This window comes from Notechis scutatus, chromosome 1, assembly GCF_049901735.1.
Source record: "Notechis scutatus isolate UNSWTSFEM ecotype Mainland chromosome 1, rNotScu1.2, whole genome shotgun sequence".
NCBI lineage: Eukaryota > Metazoa > Chordata > Lepidosauria > Squamata > Elapidae > Notechis > Notechis scutatus.
The window spans coordinates 229,056,493-229,082,806 of NC_142009.1; the positions used below are offsets into that span (position 1 = coordinate 229,056,493).

Consider the following 26,314-nt stretch of genomic DNA (forward strand, 5'->3'; position numbering starts at 1 on the left):
TGTTAAATTTTGGGCCCTTGTGAAAAAGAAGCAGTATATTTTAGCACAGTCAAGATCAGAAGAAGAAAAACTGAAATTAAGCTGTAGATAACTCTTGATGAGGTTTATGAAAGCATGCATCCAGGGGTGGGATTCTACTAGTTTGCACCTATTCACTAGAACCGGTTGTTAACATTCTAAGCAGTTCGGAGAACCGGCTGTTAGAAGAAATTACTGGCCAAATCCTGTAAGGAAGGCAGGAAGGAAACATTCTGGTGTTACGGAAACTGCCTCTCCGTTAACCCTTATTACATTCTTGGCAGGACTAGACTTTCTGTCTCAGGAACTTCTCTGGAGGTTTTTTCCCCTCCTTTGCTGGTACTTTGCTTGTGTGGAGTGACCATTCAAAGTTACAATGGCACTGGAAAAAGTGACTTATGACCATTTTTCACACTTACGACTGTTGCAGCAGCATCACAGTCATGAGAGGCCAGGCGAGGAGATGCGTGCCTCGATGTGAGTGATATTGAGTTGGCCACGCCCAGTCACATGACCACCAAGCCATGTCCACCCAGTCACATGACCACCAAGCCACACCCACCAACTAAGCCACGCCCACAGAACCAGTTGTTAAAAATGTGAATCCCACCTCTGCATGCATCCCTGAATCTATGGACATACTGCACATGCTTTGTTGGTTTTGCTGAAATGAACTGGGTGCAGGGTCAGAAATGGAAAAAATTTAACACACTGAAGTGTAAAGTTGCTAAAGAATGTGCTTCTGCGGTTAAACTAAAATTTGTAGTTTTAGAAGCAAAAGCCTTTGTAGATCTCCATGCTATTTCAAAAACAACCCACGACAGAAGGCTACTTGCAAGGGATACCCTAACAATTCTGGAAATTGAAGTCCACATATCTTAAAGATGCCATGATTGAGAAACACTGTCCCATATAATGAGGGGATCATCCAAAAGGATTGTGTTTCTGCACTTAACCCAAAGTCATGTGCAGTGACAGATAGAAATGACAGAAAGAAGCAGTGATAGGGTTGAAAACTGCCATGGAAATACCTTTTAGTCACATTTCATTTCAAAAGAAGCAAGTTTTCAAAAATGAGGAAATTAGCAGAAAGGAAGTAAGAAACATTAAGTCAACATAATATGAACTAAGAAAGTGTAGTGCAAATCAGGAAAGTCTAGGGAATCAGCAACATGTTTAATAAGCAACATGGATAAAACTATTAGACACATGGAAGCACTCAAAGACTATATTAGAAAATGGAAGTTTGGTCAAATGCAGATACCAAAAAAACAGTATATAGGTATGAAAAAAGAAAGGCAAATAAGCAATAATGATTTTTAAAATGATTTTGATTTCACATATTCATGAATCATAATGACTTCATTGCTTCATTAAATAACTCAGATGGCATTCAAAGGTTTTTACTACCGGTTCTGTGGGCGTGGCTTGGTGGGCGTGGCAGGGGAAGGATACTGTAAAAACTCCAGTCAGAGGTGGTATTTGTTGGTTCTCCGAACTACTCAAAATTTCCGCTACCGGTTCTCCAGAACTGGTCAGAACCTGCTGAATACAACCTCTGACTCGGAGGCAGAAACATTTGGACTGGTGGTTATCAATGGCTTACTAAGGGGGAGATACTGTGGAACCTCAGGCTGCGAATGCTCTGTTTGTGACCAAATTGGGTGATGAACAAAAAAGCCACCCCATTTTTGAATTGGGTCACAATTCAAAAATCGGGTGGTGAACAAAATCAGTGCAGAAAGATTTTCTTTCCATACCGATTTCCCCTTCAGTGGCATATTTTTTTGATTATGCGCATACGCAATTGGCCATGCTTCCGGACACAACCAAATCGGGTTGCAACCGGAGTCTGGGAATGGATTACGGTCACAACATGAGGCTCTACTGTAACTGAATTTATTCATTATAGAAACTATAGGATAGATATTTGTGGGAGTCTGAGAACCTAAGGCTGGAATTATAAATCACCTTAAACTGAATCCTGTCTGGATTAGCAGAAATACTAAACCATAAACCATGTGTTAAACCAGAATGCCAGGTTCATACCATGTATTTGGCAAAAACAAAACAAACCATGCATCCATGCATAAATGAATTACTAAGACAAATATTAGTGACAAAGGTAAAAATAACTTTATTAATACATTTAAAAACAAGCAAATAATGACATCTATATCTGAGTTCACACTACATTCAAATGGGAAATTGCTAATTTTCTAATTATTATCTTTTACAGACCTTAGGATTTAACTTGTCGCTTGCTAGCTGTCTTTGTTTTTTAAAGTCTTTTTTCCCCAAAGTGATATAAGAAGAATGAGAAGTAGCATAAAAGTGGAAACTTCATTCATTTATGACTTTGCAGTTAATAATAAATTGTACAACCATACCTGGAATATTATGTGGAGATCTGTTTAAATCTACATAGTACTCAGCTGCTGAAATTCTAATTTAAGATTTTCCCATGAATGATCATGGTAGGAGCAGAATGTTGGGCCATTTTATCCTGTTCTAAATGACTTGTATCAAAACTGATTTCCAGAAAATGCTAATGAAACTCAACAGCCATTTGTCTAAAGTGGTATAGCAGCAGGTTGGACTAAAAGACCCCCAAGATGCCATCCAATTCTTTTATTCTAGTTTTATTTTTTTACTTTGGAAGCCATGTGATGGGGGGATAATTGTCTGGTCTAGTTTTATCCTCAGATATAACTGTGTAATAGTTCACTGGTAACTGTATCACTCTTATGCCCAACTGACCTGCACAACCTCTTCCCCCTATTCAGCTACTATGGTTTGTAAACCATGGTTTATGGATGACCATGGGATGATATAATATGCAAGAGTAGCAGCAGCAGTTACCTTCTAAAGCTAATTGGCTTAATGGATGAAGATTCCCAGAAGCTCATAACTTCACAAGGACATTCAAGAGTATTGCCCGTCTAGGTGTAGAGCTGCCCTGGCATGCGGAAAAATCAAGAATATTTGCAGTAAAAGCAAAAGTATTTCCTACAGCATTATGAAGACAGATACATTCACTTTTATAAGCTTTTATGGACCACACAGCCATTTTGTTTAATGCAGTTGAGAAAGTGATCCTTTCATAATTTTGAGTGGAAATTTTGAGTAGTTCAGAGAACCGGCAAATACCACCTCTGACTGGCTCCGCCTCCATCTATTCTCTGCCTCCCAAATCCCAGCTGATTGGTTGGGTCTGCTTTTGTTGCCTTGCACAGGAGAACAGAGCTGGAAAGCAGGTTAGTGGGGTGCGGAGGGAATGGAGATTTTGCAGTATCCTTCCCCTGCCACGTCCACCAAGCCACACCCACCAAGTCATGACACACCCACCAAGTCATGCCCATAGAACTGGTAGTAAAAAAAATTGAATCCCACCACTGGTCTAATCCATAATTGATTGGGTTTACATAACATGCTCAAGCCAAATCAAACCAATCACTTTATGACGTGTCCTTGAATGCACCAAGATAGCCTGCTAGTCGCTTCTAGAGGAAAAGTTCTCCTAAATTTTCATCTTCATCTCATCCCTCACCCACTCCTTAGCCATTCCAGTTTTAAAGTAGTTTATTCTGTCTTCTCTCGGCACAAGACTGCCAAAGAAATAATTTCTGACACATATCGGTGCTGGCAACTATCAGGAATATTTTAAGTGCAAGTAGAATAAAGAGACTTCAAACTTACATGAACACTCAGATCAAGGACAAGTGAACATGCTTGTGCAATGAAATAAGAAAAGGAGGAACTGGTGCTGGATTTGCTACATGAGGAGATATTTAATATATATAACTGAATAGGAATAAAAATCACATATGCATCGTAGCATTTTGCTACATGTTTGCAACTAAGGATCATAAAGTGCAAACTCGATATACACAGTTGAATTATTATGAGACATGGAGGGTTGTTTTTTTTTACCATGCTGTTATTTCTGTTCATAGAAATGGTTTCTGTATAAAAACCTGTAGCCTATAGGTTGCATTTTCAGATCAAGTTTACAGTTGCAAAATGTCATTTACTGAATTATCTTCCAAGTTCACAGAGCCCTCTCAAAGCAAACTGAACAATAATAATTTTTTAACACTATGCAAAGCATTTATTTGATTTAAGCCATCTTTTAAAAATAGGTTGTGAGAACACAATAAGCAGTTCGCAGTCACAGTTTGTTATTGTTTACCTGTGTTATCTTTCTTTTTTGTGCATAGTAGACTATTCTACAGGCTGACCCATGACTATTTTTTTATCCCCACCCTCTTGATTTACGGGAATTCTCATTGAGAGGGGAATCAATCATCTTTAATTTTTAACTGATTATATTTAAAGCCAACCAATGGACTGTTCATAGTTCTCCAATTTCACTCCCTTTTGTGCCATACTCTCAAGGTAAGGTAATATATGTCACAGCTGTTTGGTTCTATTATCTATAGAAGTTTGCACAAAGAAAGTTGTTTCTTGTTCTCTTGTTTTTCTTCCATTCAGAGAACTTCCTGTTTCCCCTCCTTGTTTGAAAAAAAAATCTCTTTATTTCATCATATTTTTCTAATTGTTTCTTTTCAGTAAGATCTGCTGGAGTAGTGGAATTCCCCCAAAGAGAGTGAAACTAAGTTGGGCTTAATCACATGATCAGAGATTGCGAAAAATGGGAGAGAGGAACTTGCCAACAGCCAGAGAAGAACAACAAGGAGTTGTTTGAGACAGGGAGAAAATAAGTGGCTGCTCTTCAGAATTCCTCCAGCAAGAAACTGTTTTAATACTTTTTAAGGAAGAAGATCTGAGAAGTAGGAGAGAGGCCTCCATCTTTGGTTGGGATTAAAAACAAGAGTCATTTACTTGGTAGGCTTTCTGCCATCATGAAGACCTGGCTGATCCTTCTGTGTTTGGCCATTATGACCATATCAAGTCTTCAGCAGGTGAGTGCCAGTTATTTACCTTATTAAGAGCAATGGAGAAGATTTTAACTTTTATTATATTTCTAAGAGTAGGCAGCATCCTAATATTGGCTGTTGGGATAAAATTAGATAGATCACAATCACAGGGGAAAGCCAAGATCATGGGGGCAAACATTGGGGAACAAAGTACTGCTGATGTGGTTGATCATGCAGCTAGAGGCTGGGATCTGCCCTGCTTTTTGGGCCCCTTTAAGCTGGTATATGAAACCCCCTTCAGGGCACCACCATCCATTCCCATTTTTGAGCAGGAAGAGAACAGACAATGAGAATCTGATTCTGTTATTAGCATCTGCCTGTGTGATGCCTTACCAATGCTTTTATGATACTTGTATGATACTTGTTGGGTTTTATATATGCTCTTCTTATGTACAGCTTTAGTGATGAAAGTTCTAGCCTTGTAGTGCTGAGAAGATAGTTTGAAACAGGGGAGAAAACTGCATTCTGGCAGCTTATGTGTTGCTGATTCTGTCACCAATAAATGCTTTGCAGGGGTGGGATGGAGGGTTATTCTTCTGACTGAGGATTTCTTATGACCATTTTCTGGTTATTAGTTCTTGGGGTGTGTGAAGGTTCTTTGCTTTCCAAGGACTGGATACGCCACATCATAGCAAATCTATACATGGTGCTTTACTGCACCACACACTTTCCCCAACAACAGGCTATTTATTGTTCTGGGTCAACTCTACCCTTCTAGGACTTGCGAGTTGCTGCTGCCACTCAGTCCTTTATGCTCAGTCTTTCAATACTCAATCCTATAATGTTCAGTTCAAACAAAAGTCTTAAAATGTATAACATAGCAAACAATCGTTCTCTTTTTCCGAAAGGTTGTGCAGTGATTGGGAGAGGTGCTGTTCCAGTGTGGTTGCTCCTTTTCTGGTTGCTACTCAGCTCCCAGCAAAGTTCCAAACTCCAGGCAGGAGTCTTATCAGGATATGCTGCCCCAACATAGCGACTCAACACAGTGACTCTGGCAATTGAACCCTCTTGCCTGCTTGTCATAGCTACCAGTTTCCAGATGTCACCTCTGCTTCCCTGTTTGTATGCCATTCGGTTAATACCCCCCCTCCCTGCCTTAGCATTTGCTTTTGTAAGGTAAGCTCAGGTGAAGCTGCCCTTAGATATCGACACACCCTTAAAACACCAAAGTGTGGCTCCATTGTCACAGGCAGCTGGACACACTGGCTTGAATGCTTGTGAGTAAAGTTGGGAATGAATGTATGGTTGCATAATAAGGGAAATGGTGGTGGGAAGCATTTTTGTCTGGCTGCAGCTCTTTTCCAGAGCACCCCAACTTCACTCCCTGATGGGGCAAGGGATTAGGCAGCTCATTTTGCCTATTCTGTTATTGGTCACTGTCAACATTGAATTTCCTTTGCAGCACTTGCTCCTGCAAAAATAGTTATTGACCTGAACGTCCCTGCCTTCCATCCCAGAGTCTTCCTCTGTGCCTAGACTCACAAACATAGGCAAAAATCGTGGGGTGTGGGAAAGAGCATCCCGATGGTTCTCATGAGCCCACCTCCATGCCTGTCACCTCTTCCAAACAGAGGTCTAATTACCTTTGAAAGTGCACTAAACTCATGTCCAAAACTAGCCTGGATGATAGATTAAAAATGAGAAGGAAAGGCACATTATGAAACTGGAGGACATCTCCATATTTATAAACTGTTAGGCAACTAGACAGCTGGCTAAACCCATTGCTCAAAGCACTCTCCTTTATTTGTCCAACCCATCCAACCATACATTAGAGAGAGCAATTGCTAGATGGTCTCCCACCAGCATATTGTATTTAATGATAGGGGAAATAACACCAGAAAAATACACCAATTGCTTTCCTTATATTTGTCTTCATTAAAACTGCTAAGGACAGCAACACATACTAGCCTTGCATTGCAGCTCAATAGGGCTCAAATGTCAGGGCAGTGTCATTTATATCAGCACACTCTCCTGCCAACTCATGGACTGGAGAAATGCACATTAACATGCCCAAGAGAAACAGTCCCTAGTTCACTCCCTAGAGAGGAGCCAAGAAGCCAACGTATTCCTAGTTCAGGTCCTTTGTGACCTGACACTGCCACCTCGTGGTTCAAATCACCTCGTGGCTGAGGAACTCTGGGAGTTGAAGTCCACAAGTCTTAAAGTTGCCAAGGTTGGAGACCCCTGTCTAGGACACTGGAATAGAATAGAATAGAATAGAATAGAATAGAATAGAATAGAATAGAATAGAATAGAATATAGAATAGAATATTAGAATAGAATATTCAACCATAACAACACAAGAGCACACAATAGATACAAACTCAAAGTAAACCGCACCAAACTTGATTGCAGGAAATACGACTTCAGCAATAGAGTGGTCAATGTCTGGAATACTCTACCCGACTCTGTAGTTTCTTCCCCAAACCCCAAAAACTTTAACCTTAGACTGTCTACTATTGACCTCACCCCTTTCCTAAGAGGTCTGTAGGGGGCGTGCATAAGCGCACCAACGTGCCTACCGTCCCTGTCCTATTGTTTCTCCTATTCTTTTATTTTTCTTATATGTACCCATTTCATGTATTCACAACTATGTATACATTTATACTTATTATCTTGTAAACAATTGGCAAATCAAATAAATAAATAAAATAAATAAATAAATAGAATAGAATAGAATAGAATATTTAGTGTTGATATAAGAAATGCATAGTTACAATTGAGGGTTTTAAAAGGAAAAATATGCATTTAAATAACAGGGATGTATTTCTCCATTACACCTTACTTCAAAGTTGCATCCAGAGGTGAAACAGTTGCTGAGAGGACTGAAGAACCGACAGTAGTCAAATGCCAGGATGAAACCAGATGGCAGAGGTTCTTGTCATGGGTTTTAATATGGAAGGTGTGATTCAAAATTCAGATCACAGCTAATTCTGTCAACTAACACAATTTTGTTAATTCTCCAAAAGCACGTCCTCTAACATTTCCTCCAAACTTTGAGCTAAAAAATAACATAACTAACTTCTCTTTTAAATCAGAAAGAAAATGTATTGTTCATGATGAAAGCAGACCACATTGGTTTATCTAATGAGAATTTATTTTTCTAAGACACCTTGCGTCAAAGAAGAGATAGATAATAGAAATGATATAACACCCACTCCCCTTCAAGATGCTGAGAGAAGTGAAGAAATTGAGCAAACTCAGTATTCAGATACCGGTACCAATTTTGAGTCTGACGGACAGCTTGGGACAGGGAACTTGGATCATCAGGTGTGTTGGCTAATAGAGACCAGAAAAAGGAATTTTTAACTCAGCTTTCTTTTGCATTGAAAGTAATAATGAATTTATTTTAAAAATGTATCTATTCTACTATCTTAAATTTATTAAGGCATTACCAGCCAACAGCATTTTCATTCTGTTTTAGAAACATTATTGATAAGTTTCAAACTATTAACCATATGGTCATGAAGAAATAAAAGAAAACATTTATTTATGTGCTCTGGTCAGCATGCAGGAGAAGATATGTATTTTCCATGTCTCAGAATCAAAAATTTAGAAAGAGTCATTTAAGGTAAAATATCTAATCTACTCACAGCAATAATCAGGGTCCAGAATTGTCGAATTCTGAAAATCCATTCTGTGACTTTTCCCAGGAGAAAGCAATGAAATCAGTGTAGCAGGCTATCTGTGTCAGCCTGTTGAAAAACCTAACTTGTACTGAACTTGAACTTATAATTTATTTTGTTTTGTTTTAAGAAACAAGGTATTGAAGTTTAATTTTTTAGAGTTTCTTTTATATGAAATATTTTCCAAAAATGATTATATGTGAAACCCATCTAAACTGCAAAATGTCAAAATATTTAATTGTGACTACTGTGCAATATAATGCCGAATATGCTTATTTTTAATTTAAAACCTAGATATTTGGAGTCAGAAAAAGTGCCAATCATTTTTGCTTTTACTGATAAATAAAGCACAAATTCATATGTGTATGTAATCCACCATTATTTAATATCAACATTTTATAGGAGACTTCAGATAATATTGCACAAGGACCAATCCACAAGGAAAATGGAAAAGTGATAATCGATTATCCGGATGTGGAATTTTCAAATGGCCAAAAAGAATCTGCTGAAGTTTCAACAGAAGGACCAACCACAGCAAATACTACCCCCATTCCCACAGTGTCTGATACCAGTTGTCCACCCAATTCATGCTCACAGCGCTGGAAACCATGGCCTACATGTGCTCAATCCACTCTAGAAGATGAACAGAAGCTGGCTGAGGCTCTATCCAGATTTTCGCTTGAGTTCTATAAAATAGCAGTCCAGAAAAATGATGGTAACATGGTTTTCTCACCCCTTAGCATCATAACAACGCTTTCTAATCTCCTATTAGGTAAGAATACACCACTGGGGCCTCTGCATCCCCCTCTTACCTGTAGGATCTGAAGGGCAGTGTGACACCTGCTATGCAGAAGTCCACAAATGTGTGAGCTCCTTGATTTATGTTTGCATGAAAGGTTCCCTTGTATGCTAAACTTCAGTATAAAAAGATATTCGTATCTTTTCATAATTTCTTAGATATTATGTTTCTCTAAAAAAAAAACATAAGTTATGAAACATCCCTCTTGTCATACGCATCCCTGTTTCAAATAGCATTGCTAATATAGGAGACACATTTCTATCTTCCAATCTCATTCTTGTTATAAAAACGTTATAGTACTAAACTATGGGCATCTTCATTTAAATTAAGTATAAAGTTCCTATCTTTCTAGAAATGAGTCAGATTCACTTGGGAATCATTGGCAACCTAAATAAAGCTTTGGACAATTTTTTCCACTATTGTTCAGGATATATTTGTCTCTATATTGTGTCAGGCTGCTAAGCACAATCTATTATTCTGATTACTATTGCTGAAAAGCCCAGGGACACAATTCATTTTTCACTAAAAGGTTTTGCTCCAACAACCAAATTCCAGCTTCCTTTGATCCAACCTGTTTCACCATTTTTATCTAATTTCTTTCCTTCTACATGAGTCCTTCAGAACAATGAGTCAGTGCTGCAAAATGAACCTCTTGTTCTCTGGTCTAAGCAGTTTTCTGCTCCTCAGAAAACAAACAGTCAGATCTCACTCAGATATCTTGGGCTACAGCACCAACAATTTTTTGCCCATTGGCCATACCAACTGAAGCTGATAATGTTAAGGTCCAAAATATTTTAGGCCACTAGAATGCCTTACTATATCTGAAAAGAAACAATTGCCGTACTTTCACTTAATCTACATCTCAAATGCTGGCAACAACAAGCTGGGAAACTGGTTGCATTGTCATACTAAATCATCCAATGGTTAATGATTAATGTCACATGAGTTTAACATTCTTTGTTGTTGGGAATTGTGTTAATATAGCTGGAAAATGTATCATCTACCTGATTAACACCAGTACTGGTGTGATCCATACAATGTTAACATTCAAATGTGGCTTTGAAACATGAAAGTCCATTAAAGTGAAGGGTAAGGTTAATGAAGAGATATATCTCTGTCTACATCTCAGAATCAAGCCCATGAGTTACACTTGACAGCTTGAAAAGTAATTATCATAGCAAAAGTACTGTTATAAAATCCAAGAATTTGGGAGTTGAAAGAATAAGTAGGTTGCAGGGGGGAAAAAAATCTATGTTTTTGCACAATGACACGTAACCCCTCCATACGCCTATCTTTGCCATTCAGGAGCCTGTGATGAAACCAAAGATCGCCTTGAGAATTTGCTGTTCTATCCTAAAGACTTTGCATGTGTGCATAGAGCCTTGAAAGTACTTGGCAAGTCTGAAGCCCTGACTTCAGCCAATGCGATTTTTTACCAACCGGGTGAGTAACAGTTGGTTTATTTTAACTAAAGGCCTAATTTTTAAAAGTCAGCACGTTCCCAAATAGAAAGGAAAAATCTTCTTGGAATGTGACTGAAGTCTGGCCTGTGCTGGAAATTGCACTCTCCATGTATCTCCATGAATCCATCAATAGATTAACGCATAAATCCCAAAATTATTTACTTCAGATTATAAACTTAAATTCTGCAGACATATAAAATATGTTCTGCCAGATGTTTAGTATCATCACTAGGTAAAATTCTAGACTAGTCTACCTTGGAATCTAAGGGAGATTCCAAGATAACATTTCAAAAGACCTTTTTTGAGCCTGCTTTCAGTTTGATGAGCAAATGCTACAGTAGCCTTCTCTAACCTGTTATCCTTTGGGGCCACAGTTCCTCCAGGTTTTGAAAAAACTAACTTATTATAATTGGATTTTTAGCTAATAAATGTTACTTGTAATAGTTTCTGTTCCCCCCCCACTATTTATATATTCCTAAGGCCGTGCAAAATATTTGTGTGTGTAAGTAAGTTATAAGCATTTTTGAATTTTGAACTTTTTAATATTATTATAACTATATTTTCTTTGCCCCTTTGACAGACTCAGTCCAAAAGTAATGTAAGCACATTTTAAAATCATGCAAATATAAAATACGGCAACAGAACATAAGTGAAGGCACAGTCATTTAAACTATTATGCCTCTCCTTTCTTCTTCTAGTGACATTTTTGGACTTATTATGATTGAACATTTTTGTTGCTGACTTTCCCTTTTTTGAACATCCATAAATATACCTTTTACCTGGATCCATAAGCAGGGTTCTATTTCATTGCTATTTATACGTTTGAGCTAAGGGATCATTTCCCATAGTGCTAATCTATAAATCACATGTTAATTCATAGAACATACAGTGATAGGGAAGGGACCTTGAAGGTCTTTTAGTTCAACCTCCTGGCCATGGCAGGAGGTCCTATACCATTCTGGACAAATGGCTGTCCAGTCTCTTATTGAAAACTTCCAGTGGTGGAGTACCTACAATTTCCAGAGACAAGCCAATTAATGTCACTGATTAACGGTTCTCCATTGTCAGGAAATTTCTCCTAGGTTGAACCTCTTTTTGATGATCTTACACCTGTTACTTCTTGTCCTGTCCTCAGGTGCTTTAGAATAAGTTGACTCCCTCTTCTCTGTGACAGCCCCTCAAATACTGGAAGAATGCTATCATATCACCTCCTAGCCCTTCTCTTTGTTAGACTCGACATACCTAGTTCCCTCGTTCATTCTTCATATGGTTTAGCCTCCAGACCCCTTATCATTTTTGTTGTTCTTCTCTGCACTCTTTCTAGAGTCTCAACCTTTTTTTTTTTTTTTTTGGTATTGTGGTAGCCAGAATTGGAAGCAGCTTTATCACTTCAACCGATCTTGAAACTAACCCTCTGTTGATGCAACTTAGGCTGCATTTAGCCTTTTTGGCAGCTGCAGCACACTGCTGGCTCATATTTAAGTGAAGGTCTACTACAGGGGTCCTCAAACTTGGCAACTTTAAGACTTGTGGGCTTCAACTCCCAGAATTCCTCAGCCAGCATAGCTTAGCCTTAAAGTTGCCAAGTTTGGAGATCTCTAGTCTACTAGGACACCTACATCAACTCTCACAGTTGCTTTTCTAAATGGATAGGTGTTCTGTTACCACTTTCTTGTCTGTTTTGAGTTTCATTTCTGTTCTGTCTTCTACGATGCTGCTTTTGGTAGTTTGGACTATTGTTTCCTTTTGCATGAAGACAGATGCAAAGAATGAATTAATGCTTTCCAGATGAGTATTTCCAAAGGAAATTCTATAGCTTATAAAGGAATTTATTACAATTCTCATATAAGAACTTCCTTAAAAAGCACTGTTCTGGTCCCTTAAAGAAAATGGATTAATGACAGTATAACATATTCTCTGTAAATGAGCCACAGTTGGCACCCATCCATCTTTATCTTTTAAATGAACAGCAAACTATAAAATCTTTAAGAGAGCAAGAATTATATTTATCTTTAGGAGAGCAAGAATTATATTTATCTGAATTGTAATTGGTACATGCCTACTATTTTAATTTTTTTTTAAATCTACATTTTTGACACACAGCACTTAAGATGAGCAGTGGATTTCAAAATCTAACGAGTACATTCTATCAAACCAAGCTGAAGTTCCTTAGTAACAACACCAACCAGGCAGTGACTGATGTCAACTCATGGGTGAGTGAACATACTGACAACAAGATCAAGAAACTCTTGGATGACTTAGATTCTGATGCCCAAATGGTGCTCCTCAACGCTGTCTACTTCCACTGTAAGTAAAATATTTCTAACTCTCTCTGATTTCCTGTAAAAGGAAAGTGCTACAGAAAGGGAGTCCATTAATCTAGAACTCTCTGCCATCATCATTTTCTCAAATAAATAAATAAATAAATAAATAATTGTATTCATTGTACTGTGCATAAAGTGTTGCTGGATTTGGGATTAAGGGTGGCAATCATTAAAGGATTAAAAATATAACAACCCTGTTATACTGTTATTATGTTATTAAAGCACATATAGAAATTAGAAGTTCAGATATTGGCATATATTGGTTAGCTTGTGCAAAGTGATTATAGTTGGACTCAGTGTGGGTGCCTCAGGGGCAATATGATTGATCACACTTCATCACACCAAAGGCCTCATATGGCAATTCCAGTATCCGAAGAGCCTTTTTCACCTGTATTGCGTAAGATTCATCTGGTACTTCCGGTAGCTGAACTGCTGAATAAAATCTAGAGCAATATGTAGTGAAGCAAATGTCAGCCTTGCTTCCTGTTTATAAGTGGAGAAGGATAATTGCTTCTCAGGGCAGCTTTCAAAGGTATGATTTGCATGAAGTTTTGTCAAATGAAAGAAAACTTCTGATGCTTTGTACAATCCATGGTTGAGTTACTTTTACAAAAATTCTAACAAGAGGTGAGAGACATGGAGGAGGGGCTGTGAAAATACTGCTTTCCACACCTTTTTTAATTACCTTCCTTAATTCTTTAAGGAATTTCCTACTAAATATTGCCAAGCCAAGCTGTATCCTTATAACCTAATTACTACCTGGTTTATAATTGCATAAAACATACTCTTTGGCAGTTCAGATGCCTTACACAAAGGAACACTAGCAATTTCTTGTGTGCCTCACAGACGTCACGTCAGATTCTCTTGCACCATTTTCTCTATACTGGAATGTCATTTGTCCACAATGCATAGTATTTCCTTTCAGGCCTTCTGGTACAAGAAGTAACTTTAGTCCTTTGTCCCTCAGAATATTCTTATCACTTTTTCTTTCTTCCGGCCCTTTTTGATAATCTGTCCCTCTATTGCTGCCACTGTCTTTGAATATTATTATCTTTCGTTCAGCATTCCTTAGACAACTTGTCCCAGTGGCCAATGTATAACTGAGGTGACACTGAGAGTTTCCCATGCACATTGAATTTCTAATTTACATCATGAAACCTGATTTGACGCAGAAAACTTAGTTAGCTAGACCATCAAGTTAGGCCTGAACATTCATGACAATATGGGAAAATATCTGACATGCTGACCTGTGTCCAGTAGTAAACCAAGGACAAACCAAGTAAGGTTTGTCTGGTAATCATTTGGGTCCCCAAATTGTTCCCAAACTCTTTCATAAGGCAATCATCCATCATTTTGAGATCATGCTTAAAATTGATTCATGCTGCGTCTCCTCAGAATGATGAGACTAGCAACTGGTTTTGAATGAATTTATATGGCTGCCCAACACATCCATGGATTGTTCTTACTCTAGTGGATTACAAAATTAAAATTCCTCAATACAGAAACCCATACACTCACTCCATCCCCTGTTGATGTGATTCCACACATCTTGGAACCTTGTTCAAATTGTTGATTATTCTGTAGAAGAGGAAATGGAAAGAGATGATTAATCTTCATCCCTCCAACTGTGAAACACCAAGGGATACCATGGGTCTGCATCATGTATGAACCCAGCCACAAGACATGTTACCAGAAAACGAAAGTGCATGTTCTCAGCCTATCAATTTCTACTTTAAAAAGAGGACTTCTTTACAGCATTATACAAATAATGGTGTCAGTTGTTTCCAAAAATGTTCTATCTTGGAACAGCCAAGCTTTGAGGGAGACTAGCATATTTATTTTATATATTTATTTTGACAGTCATATTCTCTTTCATGCAAACTAGTTTTCAATAGTACAAAATAACTATATATACATATACACATGACTAACTAATAAAACCTGTTAGGAAAATTTCAAAGCAAACAAAAGGAAATATTTGTTCATTATAGGACATACACTGTCTATAGAATCTGTTGCCAAACATGCAGCTATAACCACATCATATATCTTGCTCAGGGGCTTCCTAGAAGTAACTGAATGGTAGCTTGAATGATCTGTGCAGTAAATTGCATTAATTTTTAGTGAGACTCAGCAGTGCTCTTCCTATTTTCTTATATAGATTATACACACACAGACAAACACACACACACACACACACTTACTTCATCAGGCTTCTGTATTGGGTTTGTCTGTGAATCAGACTTTCACAGCTGTTTCAGTTTTAAATTTGGGGCTAGCCTACTGCTGTGCCAGAATGTTTTTTTCTTCATCCTGATTGGTTGGGAGTCTTGGTCTGTGTTTATTGGTCTTGGAGTTTGCTGTGTTCTGCTTGATTGGTGTTTCTAACATCTTCTGTCTGTTTTGTAGCTTTTTTTGTCTTGATTGGCTGGCAACATTGTGTTCCTGTATTGGAGGCTTTTAGTGCGGCTTGGCTCCAAGTAAATGGACGGCTATCATTTATCAGGAAGCTAGGTTTCATCTGGGTGCCTGATTGGGGTGTGTTTGAGCTGGAGGTATCAGGGGGGATCTGTTTGTGCCCAGGTGTTTGCCTGGCTTGTGGTGTGGAAATTTTTTGTTTGTGAGTGCAGGCTTCCAAATAATTGACAGTCTGGTGGAATCATCTCTTCTATTCATGCTTTCAGGTCTTTTTTCAATCTCTATGGCTTCTCTGATAATTCTGTGGCTGGGGTTTTCTATAGTGGCTAGGGTTTTGGTGCCATTGAAGTCGATGCTATGACCTGTGGCTTTCATGTGTTGGACTAGTGAGAAAATGTGTTCCAGCTTTTTTACTGCATTTTTGTGTTCATCCAGGCGGGTACTTATTCTTCTATTGGTCTGTCCAATGTATGTGGCAGGGCATGGTGCACAGGGGACTTCATTTATGCCTTGGTTTTCTAGGTCAATTTTATCTTTGGGGTTTCTTAGGATGGCTGCTATTTTTCTGTCTGTTTTGAAGGCAGTCTTGATGTGATGCCTGTGTAGTATCTTGCTGATTTTGTTTGTAGTACCTCTTATGTAGGGCAGGACAGCTGTTCCATAGGTCTGTTCATCTTCTGGGTCTCTATTATGTCTCAGAGTGTTTTTGTAGATCAAGCCAGTGATTTTGCTTTTGTGGAAGCCATTACCTGTCAGTACTTTCGTCAGGGTGCATAGTTCAGTCTTTATGTGTGTCTTGTCTGCCAGGCGTTTGGTTCTGGCAATTAGTGTTTTGGCCACAGAGTTTATCTGTACTGGGTGGTGGTGGGATTGGGCATTGAGGTAGCGGTTGGTGTGTGTTTTCTCCTGGTATATGGTGTGCCCTAGTGTGCCATCTGTTTTTTTGTAGATTAGTACATCTAGGAATGGTAGTTGTTTGTTTCCGTTTCCATGGTAAACTTGATTTTGGGGTGTGTGCTGTTTAGGTGTGTTAGGAAATTGTTTAGGTTTTCTTTTCCATGGGGCCAAATCACAAATGTGTCATCGATGTATCTTAACCATAGTTTGGGTTTGTGGGTGGCATTAGCTAGGGCTCTGGATTCAAATTCTTCCATGAACAGGTTTGCAATGACGGGTGACAGTGGTGATCCCATAGGGGCTCCTTCAATTTGCTTGTATCTTTGTCCTTTGTATATGAAATATGTGTTGGTTAAGCAGTGTTCTGCTAATTCCATGAGGTGTTTAGCTGGTTGGTATTTATTTTTGATGATTTCAAGAGGAGACTAAAAGAGTTATATATATATATATGTTTTCTTAAGTTTTCGTGGGTACTTACATGTATGGTATTCAGCTTTGTTCGGGTATTTTCCCACGTCATTATAGTTTTGCTTTTAAAGTAGTAGCAACGTTTAAAAGCACAACTATAATGATGTGGGAAAATACCCGAACAAAGAGATTCCTTCTTATCCAAGTTGTTTAACTTTTCAGCCAAATGGAAAACTATATTTAGAAAAAAGAATACAATCCAAGAAGAATTCCACCGTCCTGGTCTCCCTTCCATCAAGGTACCCATGATGACCAGTAAGAAATATCCAGTGGCTTCCTACTTTGACTACAATTTGCAGGCTAAGGTAATGTGCACATGGCAGGGACAGCCTCTTTCAAGTCCCTTTTATCTGACCCATGCTTTCTATGAAGTATTCACATTCCGTGAATTTCTTGACAGATAAGTTCTAACAAGGACCTTGGAAGTAAGACTTTTCTTTCACAACATCTGCCCTCTGGAACACCTGGCTGGTCCCAACCTGCTGACATTTTGTAAAGGGAGCTGGGAAGTTAATTGGTTCTGGGAAATGGATGATGTCATCTGCTGATGTTTTATGTGGTTCTCAATTGCCATTACATGTATTGTTTAGTTACATTTGAGTTTTTAATCCTTTTTAGCTGCCTAGAAATATAAAACAAAAAAATAAAAAGTAGGCATGGGGAAAACAATGGAGGCAATACATTTAAATGCATACCCTGACTGCCCAGGGTTTTGATCCTCACTGGCTCAAGGTTGACTCAACCTTCCATCCTTCCAGGTTTGTAAAATGAGGACCCAGATTGTTGGAGGCAATATGCTGATGCTGAAAATTGCTTTGAGAGGGCTGTTAAAGCACTGTGAAGCGGTATATAAGTCTAGGTGCTATTGCTATTGCTAAACACTCTACCTATACCATGAGAGTTATTGTTCTCTAGGGATATATGGTTCCTAAAGCATTTATGGGTTTCACTTTCATGTCCAGCATTTTTGCTCTTTTGAGTTAAAAACCATTATTGGACTGGAAAATGGTTATATTGTCTATTGTTAATGTACAAGCAGGTGATCTTTCTTTTTTAGTATTTTAAAGACCCGAATAACAAATGCTGCAGCAAAGGATTGCAGAGAGCATTCTTCTTGTACCTCTAGTAAAACAACAACATAAAGATAAACGGTAGAATTAATTCAGAACTTTCAAACAAGTCTATTGACCATGCCATTCAGATGGATGGATGGCTGAATGGACAGACAAACAGATAACTAGATAATCACATCTTCTCACTCCTCTGCATTAGCCAGACTTGGTTCATTTTGCTGGGAATGAGATGTGCAATCTAAAGCCAGGTATTCCTCGAACCTTTATTTGTCATCTTTGGAATCACTCTGATCATGGTTGCTGAAAAATTGGCAATAAGTATAAACTATAGAAACTTAACATACCTTAAAACACAAATAAACTCATAAACTTTCAAGAACCACTGAGAAAAGCATGGCCCAATCTACTTTGCATCATTACCTCCCACTTCAGCCTTCCAAAAATATTAAGTGCAACCCCAACCATGAAAAAGTGAGCACCCTATGAACTGCCTTGGAGCAATAATCACAACTCCAGTTTCAGACAAATTCTGGGTCAAATACTAGTACCTTCCTAATATCAACTTACTTAGTGATTATGGCTAATGTCCAAATACTTTTAGAAATTGTAATTCTATATCAAAGCAGACAATTTTTAGGTTCCCAGGAATGATATTTTTAAAATGTTACTGTACTGACATTTTTTTTAGCAATCAGATGGACAATGAGACATACGTCACACAAGTAGGTGAGATCTATATTTCCACGGAGAGGGTTTGTCCCATTAAATCTAAAAGAAAGACTGCATACTCTTTAATATTCTGTCAAGTAGCATTAAAAGCAGTGCATTTCTCAGCAGTTTGTGTCTAACCTTTGACTGGGTGAGTTCTACAGTTCTGAGATCCACAAAATAGGCATTTGGACTGGGTTGTCTATATTGCTCTTTTGTATGAAGAACATAAAAATAACCTGAGTTTCACAACAAAAGTTTCGTTTGATGGTTTCTTCAGGAATGAATGTAAAATTGGTTTGACACTAAATTGGGTATGTATTCTAATCCCTAAACAATTTTCTCAATTTAAGGCTTTTCAGATATGATCGACCTTAATCCCCTAATTTCTAGTCCTGTTATTTGCACATTTCAGCACATCAGGAGAGCACCAGATAGGGGATGGCTGTCTCCAAAGTCATAAGAGATCCACCTTCTACTGTTTTCCCACCAGGTTAACAAAGTTGTGCCTGCCTACTTACTCAATGCAAGACTCCTGCTGCTGAACTGGGCAAATATATTATTTAAACTCTTACTCACTGACGTTCTCTGTAAAGAATGATTTTGTGGAATTTCTTAATGTTTATTCCAGTCTTTGACTCCACAAAACCTCTTGTCATTCTCCAAAGTGCACAGTTAGAGAACCATGGCCATGGAGAATAGCAATTACTATGTAAGACTTATTGCAGGGAAATGAAAGGGAAATGAATGCTTTTCTAATGAATGAGAATATGGGAGACAGATTAGAGGCTGATGGATATTTGCTTTATCAGGTTGGCCGGTTTCAGTTGCAGCACAATTTGAGTTTGGTGATCCTCATCCCTCGCTCCCAGTTCACAAACCTCGCTGAGATAGAGGAACGTCTCACTGCAACAACCGTCATGTCAGCTCTGAACAGGGTGGAGGAATTGCCTTTGAAGCCAACAATAGTAACTCTGCCAAAATTTAAGCTGGAATCATCTCAGGATCTTACCAAAATCATTGGAGAAATGGGTAAGAAAAATTTAAGAAATTAAATCAGTGAGAACATTAGAGATGAGGACGATATATTTGCTACTTCCAAGTCAACCAGGTCAGTCAATGGAGAGGAAAAAATACATCCTCGGTGCCAATCCTAGGCATATTTAATTCACTTCAGTTATGTAGCTTTATTCTGAGAAGAAATAGCTGTCCCATCTCTTTTGCTCCTAGAGGGGTCTTTTGGCATCATCCAAAACAGATATTCTCAAGAAGGATACCTGGCACTGGCATTGCTCAAAACCTACTGGAAATAAATCATTTTGTTTTCTCTTTCCCGTATTTTCTTCTTCCTTGAAAAAGTGAAGCCAATTAGGGCTCACATCTCATCTCTGTTTCTGGGATTATGAGTAGTCCTCAATTTACGAACACAATTAGGACCAGATTTTCTGTTGCTAAACAAAGCAGGTGTTAAGTGAGTTGCACCTGATTTTATGACGGTTTTTGCCATGATTATTAAGTGAATCCATGTATCGTTGCTAATTCCATCACAAATCCAGCTTTCCCATTGACTTTTCTTGTTGGAAGCCAGCTGGGACGTTTGCCAATAGTGATCACATAACCCTGGGATACTACAACCATTCTAAATACATTCTGGTTACCAAACACCTGAATTTTGATTACATGACCACGGAGATGCTTACAACGGTTATGAATGCAAAACACGAGTCATAAGTTACTTTTTTCAGTGCTGTTGCAGTAAATGAATGGTTGTAAGTCAAGGACTATCTGTATCTTTGGAAGATAATGAGGAAATAGAGAAAACATTCCCTCTGGCTCTATTTTCAGTACAGTTCTCTTGAATAATAGAAAACAATTAGCGTTGGGGAAAGGAAAACGTTTCTGATAATTTTTAGGGTTGTTTTAATGTTAGCCATTTTGGCCTCCCTTGTGAGAGGGTACTTAGAATTGGAAAGATGGCTGTAAAAGAAAGAAAAGAAGAAGATAACAGGAAACGATTTAAAAATATATCATGTGCATAAACATTAGGTAATAGAAGTGGACTGAATACAATATTGAGTCTTTAATGTTTAATTAAATAGAAATTATTCTAACTGGAAGACATGGGATTGATTTGCCAATATGTGTCACAGAAAGACCTTTACAATGAGGGAGGGCATTGCCAGTTTTTAGAATAGTGTTTTACAAATAAATGTCATAATTCTTCTTTAAATAATTCTGGGAAAGCAGCACACCTCAGCTATGTATAAGCATGTAATATGGAAATTACCTGAACATGGTGTTTGGCAAATTTAGACCTGTTTTAGTTCTGTTTTTCTTTCAAACGTTGAGCCATTTCTTATGCATTCTTTCAACGTTTCCTTTCAGATTTTGGGCTTTTCTATGATGCTGATTTGTGTGGAATCGCTCAGAATGAATCAATAGCCCTGTCCAGTGCCAAGCACAAGGCCGTCCTACAAGTCTCGGAGGAGGGAGTAGAGGGAGCTGCTGCAACAGCAGTCAGCCTAGCACGTACAGCCACAATGTTTGAAGTGCAACAGCCGTTCATCTTTTTGTTTTTGAGGGATCATAGAGTCCCAGTCTTTCTGGGACGTGTCACCAACCCACTGACATCATAACTTTTCCATGTCCTCTCAACTTCCATTAGTGGGACAAAGCCAGCTTGCAGATTACCCTAGCTCAACCTGAAAAATATAGTCAGGAGGTTTGTGGAACTGTGATTCCATAGAGCACATTTATTTAGCCTCTTCCATTAAAAAGTTCTTTTATATTTTCATTTTATCTTTTTTAAAAAAGATCTGTTCCCTGCTTCTGTGTCTGTTTTATATATCCTTCTGCATCTATGAGCCCAAGAGAAATCCACCTCATTTATGCCAGGCATGAAGTAAATGAGAGGGGCTCCACCATGCCTGTATGTTTGGCCTCTTCTATCTCTTTTGGTCTTCTAAGAAATAAAGTATAATTGTATTGTCTCCTTGGACAGTTATTGCTGTATCTGAAACTAGGATTTGCTGGAGAGAATTTGGGGTAAAAGAGCCATTATCATATAGCCAGGTCTACCCATGATGACCTCAGAACCTTAAAACCAACTCTCAGTGCGCATGATTATATATGACACTAGCTAATTTAGAGGTCTGAATCAATCTTTTCTTTGCTCAACAATATCTGAATCTGAAATTGGAGTAAAGTTGAAGTTTCATCTAAAACACTGTGGTTGGGAGTTTGTGGATGATTTGTGCTCTCACTGGAGGGAACCTCTGCTTTGTGTTGCCTGCTAAGTCCTAACTCTTCCCTCCCCAGCTGCCACCCATTACATTTCTGGAGTCTGAAGTTTGCATTTAAACCATTCTCTTTCCCCCATGCAACCTTCTGGGTACTCTTCAGGGCAGCTCCAAGTAGAGCACACTGCAGTAATCCAAATGGAAAATTACCAAAGCATGAGTGACTGTGAGCAAGGCCTCCCAGTCCAGGAAAGGGTGCAATTAATCCACCAGGTGAATCTATGCAAATGTACACCTAGCCATGGCTGCCCCCTGCTCTCTGAGCAGGAGACATGAGTCTAGGAGGACTACAAATTGCATAGTAACATGATTTGGGGGATTGCTACTCTGTCCAGAGTCAAAGAAGAAATATCTGAATCTGGGCATGGGTGGCCACCTATTTTGCTAGGGTTGAGTATCAAAGCCAATTCCTCCCCACCAAGACCCTTGGCCAACACTGCCATACAATCAACAGTACATCTGGGGATGGAGGTATTTAATTGAATATAACCACTAGATTGATGATACTGACAGATGACCTTCCCAACGGTTTCATTATGTTTAAAAGGAGCAGCAAAAGGCTCAAGCCCCGATGCAACCCACATTACAGTGGCCTAGGCCTTGACTTCCCTCCTTGCACCAACACCAAGGAAGTAGCTAGAAGGAAAGAGTAGAACCACCATCCCACTCTGAATCCCCAAAGATCATCCAGAACAATGCTGTGACTTGGGGCAGTTGCTCTCACTCAGCCCAGCCCACTTCACAGGGTTGTTGTTGTGGGGAAGATAGAACGAGGAAGGAGGACTGGGTATGTTCACCACCTTGAATTGTTTATAAAAATAAGGGTAGGATATAAATAAATGAATGAATTAAAAGAATTATCAAAAACCACTGCTTCAGGAGAGCCAGAATGGTTGAACCACTCCCATCTCCAGCCCTCCAAAGATCATCCACAAGTGCAACTAATATCATTTCAGTACTGTGCCCCAACCTGAACCCAGGTTGAAAAAGACCCAGATAGTCTATTTTATACAGGGCCCTTTGTACCTGTGTGCCAACCACCCCTCGATGATCTTCCCTAAAAAGGGAAGATTGGAGACTGGACAAAGCTTGTCTAATATCGTGAGGTCAAGGGATGGCCTCTTGAGAAAGGGGTGCACCAACTGCCTCCTACAGATCAGGCAGCACCACCCTGTTTGACAAAGAAATACTTTATAATATCAGCTCTTCCCATAATAACTGCCCTTAACCTCCAACATGAAATGGGGTGGGAAGCAGAGGGCAGGAAAGTACTGCCATCTTTAAAATTGTCCTTATAGACCAGAGGTGTGACTATGGCCCCTTTATGACCTGTGGACTTCAATTCTCAAAATTCCTGCTCAGAAATTCTGAAAGTTGATCCATAGGTTATAAAGGGGCCATAGTTGCCCACTCATGTCATAGGCACAAAGTAGGGGAGAGCAGAGTTGCTGCCTGAGTAACTCAGAAGACAAAGCGTTGACTGAACAATGACTTTGCACATCCTGGTTGGTTTGCTGGAGAATGGAAACAATGTTGTGTAAATGTGTTCCTAAACTAGTTCTCACACAAAAGTGAGAGGAATGATTACGCTGGGTTAAATTGTTTAGACTGCAAATGGGCCTTAGCCCATTCAATAATAATAATAATAATAATAATAATAATAATAATAATAATAATAATAATAATAATAATAATAATAATTTCTCCCATTTCAGTGAGCCACTGTGGCCTTGTAAACAATGGACTGTAGATGCAGTATTATTAACAACAACCAGAGAGCAATGCTGTCCGAGACCTAGCCATAATCCTAGTTTCTTATATTTTCAATCGCTTTTTTTTAAGCATCATTTTTTTTCTAAATAAATAAATAAACTGTATAGCCACTTGCAATATTCCAACCCAAAAGCATTTGTTTTATTTGGAACTCTTGTCTAAATTGGCTGATTTAAGGATTATCACTTATGCCAATGTAGCTTTCTTAAGATTTAGCAAGCATCATTTCCATAATACTACTGAGAAAGAGCATTAGCTACACTAAGTACTACTTGTCTGCCTAATATTTGTGGATGAATATGAGTCTAACACTGCAGGATAAAGGTATCTGAATAAAATGAACTCCTATTTTTCTTTTGGAAAGAGCTGCAGTTTTCTGTGAACCATTCACACTATTATCTTGAGAGTCTTTCAAGACTTCCAAATAAATAATTATTTCACTATCAAACTTTATGATGAGGTAATAGGTGGGATCACTCATGGAATTATGGAATTACATGGAAGCAACTGATTAGACAACACAGCAATGTACAGACGTTATTCTAGTCAATAAGAATGTTCAGATCACTCAGGAAATTTCTATTCCTTTGAGAAATACAGTGCAATCAACTATTTAGAAAAGAATCCAAGTTTATTTTAAATGTTAAAGTTTTGTACTCTATCCTTACAGATGTCAGAGAACATAATGACTATCCAAACAAAAAATATTATTAATTATTATTATTTGTATTTATATATAAATAATCAAATAACAAAAATCAATCCCGCTGCTTTCATCTCTAAGTTGCACATTGTGTCAACTTTCCTGAAGCATTTACTTCATTCCAGATGAGAAAGCACCATTAAACTCAATGAGATTGACTTCCTAAAAAGGTATGTACAGTATTGCACTATTACAGATCATTTCTGCTTCTACAAAACACCGCTTCAAACACATATAGAAACTGCCTTTCCACTATAACAAAGTATAAAATAAATGATGTCAATCGTTCCTAAGAAAACATTGACCTCTGCTGCATGACCTAAGGCAATAATCATTCAGTTCCATCGTGCTGTCATCTCAGCTACAAGAAAGGTTGAGCTGCTCCAAATATGCAAGCAATTCCTGGGCCAGGTGGGGCCCTTTGATGAGGTCCTGCCATCGGAGATCAGTGGAGGACCAAGAGATTCTGCAGTATGTGGTACACAAGGCTGAGGTGTGTGGCTGAGGAAAGAGTGGGGGGGGGGGAAATATTACATGACTATCTACTTTTTTGCTAAGGAGCTTAAGGTAGCATACATCTTAACCCCCAATAACAATTCTATGAGGTAAATTGGACTGAGAAAGAGAGCACTGGACTCAGTGTCATCTAATGAACTTCATATGAACTTCTGAATTTAGCTTTCTCCTCCTGAGTCCCAATTTAATATTCTAAACTGCACAAGAGAGTCAACTGTCCCAATTTACTTATGCAAATTCAGCAACATTGAGTGAGACGTAGGGTGATACATGCAAATGAAGAGGGAGAAAATCCTATTCAATGTGATTTTTTAAAAGTCTGAATGTTAGACAATCCCATTGTTGGAGCTTGCTCAGGTTTCCCTAAATTTTACTCTAGGACAGGGGTGTCAAACTCGCGGCCTGCAGGCCGGATGCATCATACGCTGGCCAGTGGTGGGATTCAAATATTTTTGCCACCGGTTTGGTGGGCAAGCTTGTTGGGTGCACTTTGCACATTTGCACACACTTTGCGTGCACGTGCTCACCAAACACACATTTTGTGCAGGCGCAGAGGCGTTCTAACTTGCCTCCTGCAAGCCTGCACGATCCCGGTCGCTTCAGCAGCTGCCGCACGGCACTATTCTGTGCCGTGCAAAGCAGCTACGCTTCAAATACAGCAGATAAAAGTGAGTATGGGAGCCTGGGCGGGCGGGTAGGCGCAACAGCAGAGTGGCGGAGAGAAGTGGTTGGGTGTCTGCTGCTCATCGCTGCTACCGGCTTGCCAGAACCAGGCCAAACCGGTAGAATACCACCACTGCCACTGGCCACGCCCATGCCCGGTTCAGCAAAGAGGAGGAAAAGTCACAATACATCACGTGACGCCGTGTTGACACAAGTTTGACACCCCTGCTCTAGTACCACTCTTCTTTTTAATAGGCAGAGCCTGAAAGTCATTTTGGAAAACCAGTAATTGCCCGAATAGGTCCAAAGGAACCATTCTTACCTTCATTTTTTTAATAGTATTTTCCAGTTGATTGAGGTACTTCCGACAATATTCAATGCTGGGTTGCAGTGCCCTGGACTCTCCAACGATACCTGCAAAATGCTGAAAGCATCTGCTGTATTGGCACAACCGTGTCTCCTGTAATACAAATGGAGGAAGGGGAGAGGGACACTAAGCAAGGACATCACTGGCCAGACTCAGGTCATTTCTTCATTGGTGATTTATATTCCTTCCTAGCGTTAGCCTCATCTAAACATTGTGTCTGTGTAGCAGTCATGAGGACAGGGCTTATATTTTTCAGTGG

At 38.9% G+C, this 26,314-nt stretch overlaps 1 protein-coding gene and 1 long non-coding RNA gene across 3 annotated transcripts; one reads left to right on the plus strand and one right to left on the minus strand.

The window, feature by feature from the left end:
- The first annotated feature begins 4,704 nt into the window (after nucleotides 1-4,704).
- SERPING1 (serpin family G member 1) lies at nucleotides 4,705-21,724 on the plus strand. 2 transcript variants are annotated; one of them, XM_026683744.2, is made up of 9 exons: nucleotides 4,705-4,943; nucleotides 7,750-7,860; nucleotides 8,067-8,228; nucleotides 8,987-9,356; nucleotides 10,689-10,826; nucleotides 12,950-13,153; nucleotides 17,116-17,258; nucleotides 19,547-19,766; nucleotides 21,120-21,724. In XM_026683744.2, exons 1-9 carry the CDS (start codon nucleotides 4,884-4,886, stop codon nucleotides 21,368-21,370), a joined length of 1,659 nt encoding a protein of 552 aa, XP_026539529.1. In that variant the 5' UTR covers nucleotides 4,705-4,883; the 3' UTR covers nucleotides 21,371-21,724. The 2 variants fall into 2 exon arrangements, with proteins under 2 accessions (XP_026539529.1, XP_026539530.1); XM_026683745.2 differs by lacking the exon at nucleotides 7,750-7,860.
- On the minus strand, nucleotides 9,269-9,727 carry LOC148133239 (uncharacterized). Its single transcript, XR_015746603.1, has 2 exons — nucleotides 9,638-9,727; nucleotides 9,269-9,391 (listed from the first exon to the last, which is right to left on the minus strand). It is a non-coding gene; the product is annotated as an uncharacterized LOC148133239 (long non-coding RNA).
- Nucleotides 21,725-26,314: the final 4,590 nt, after the last annotated feature.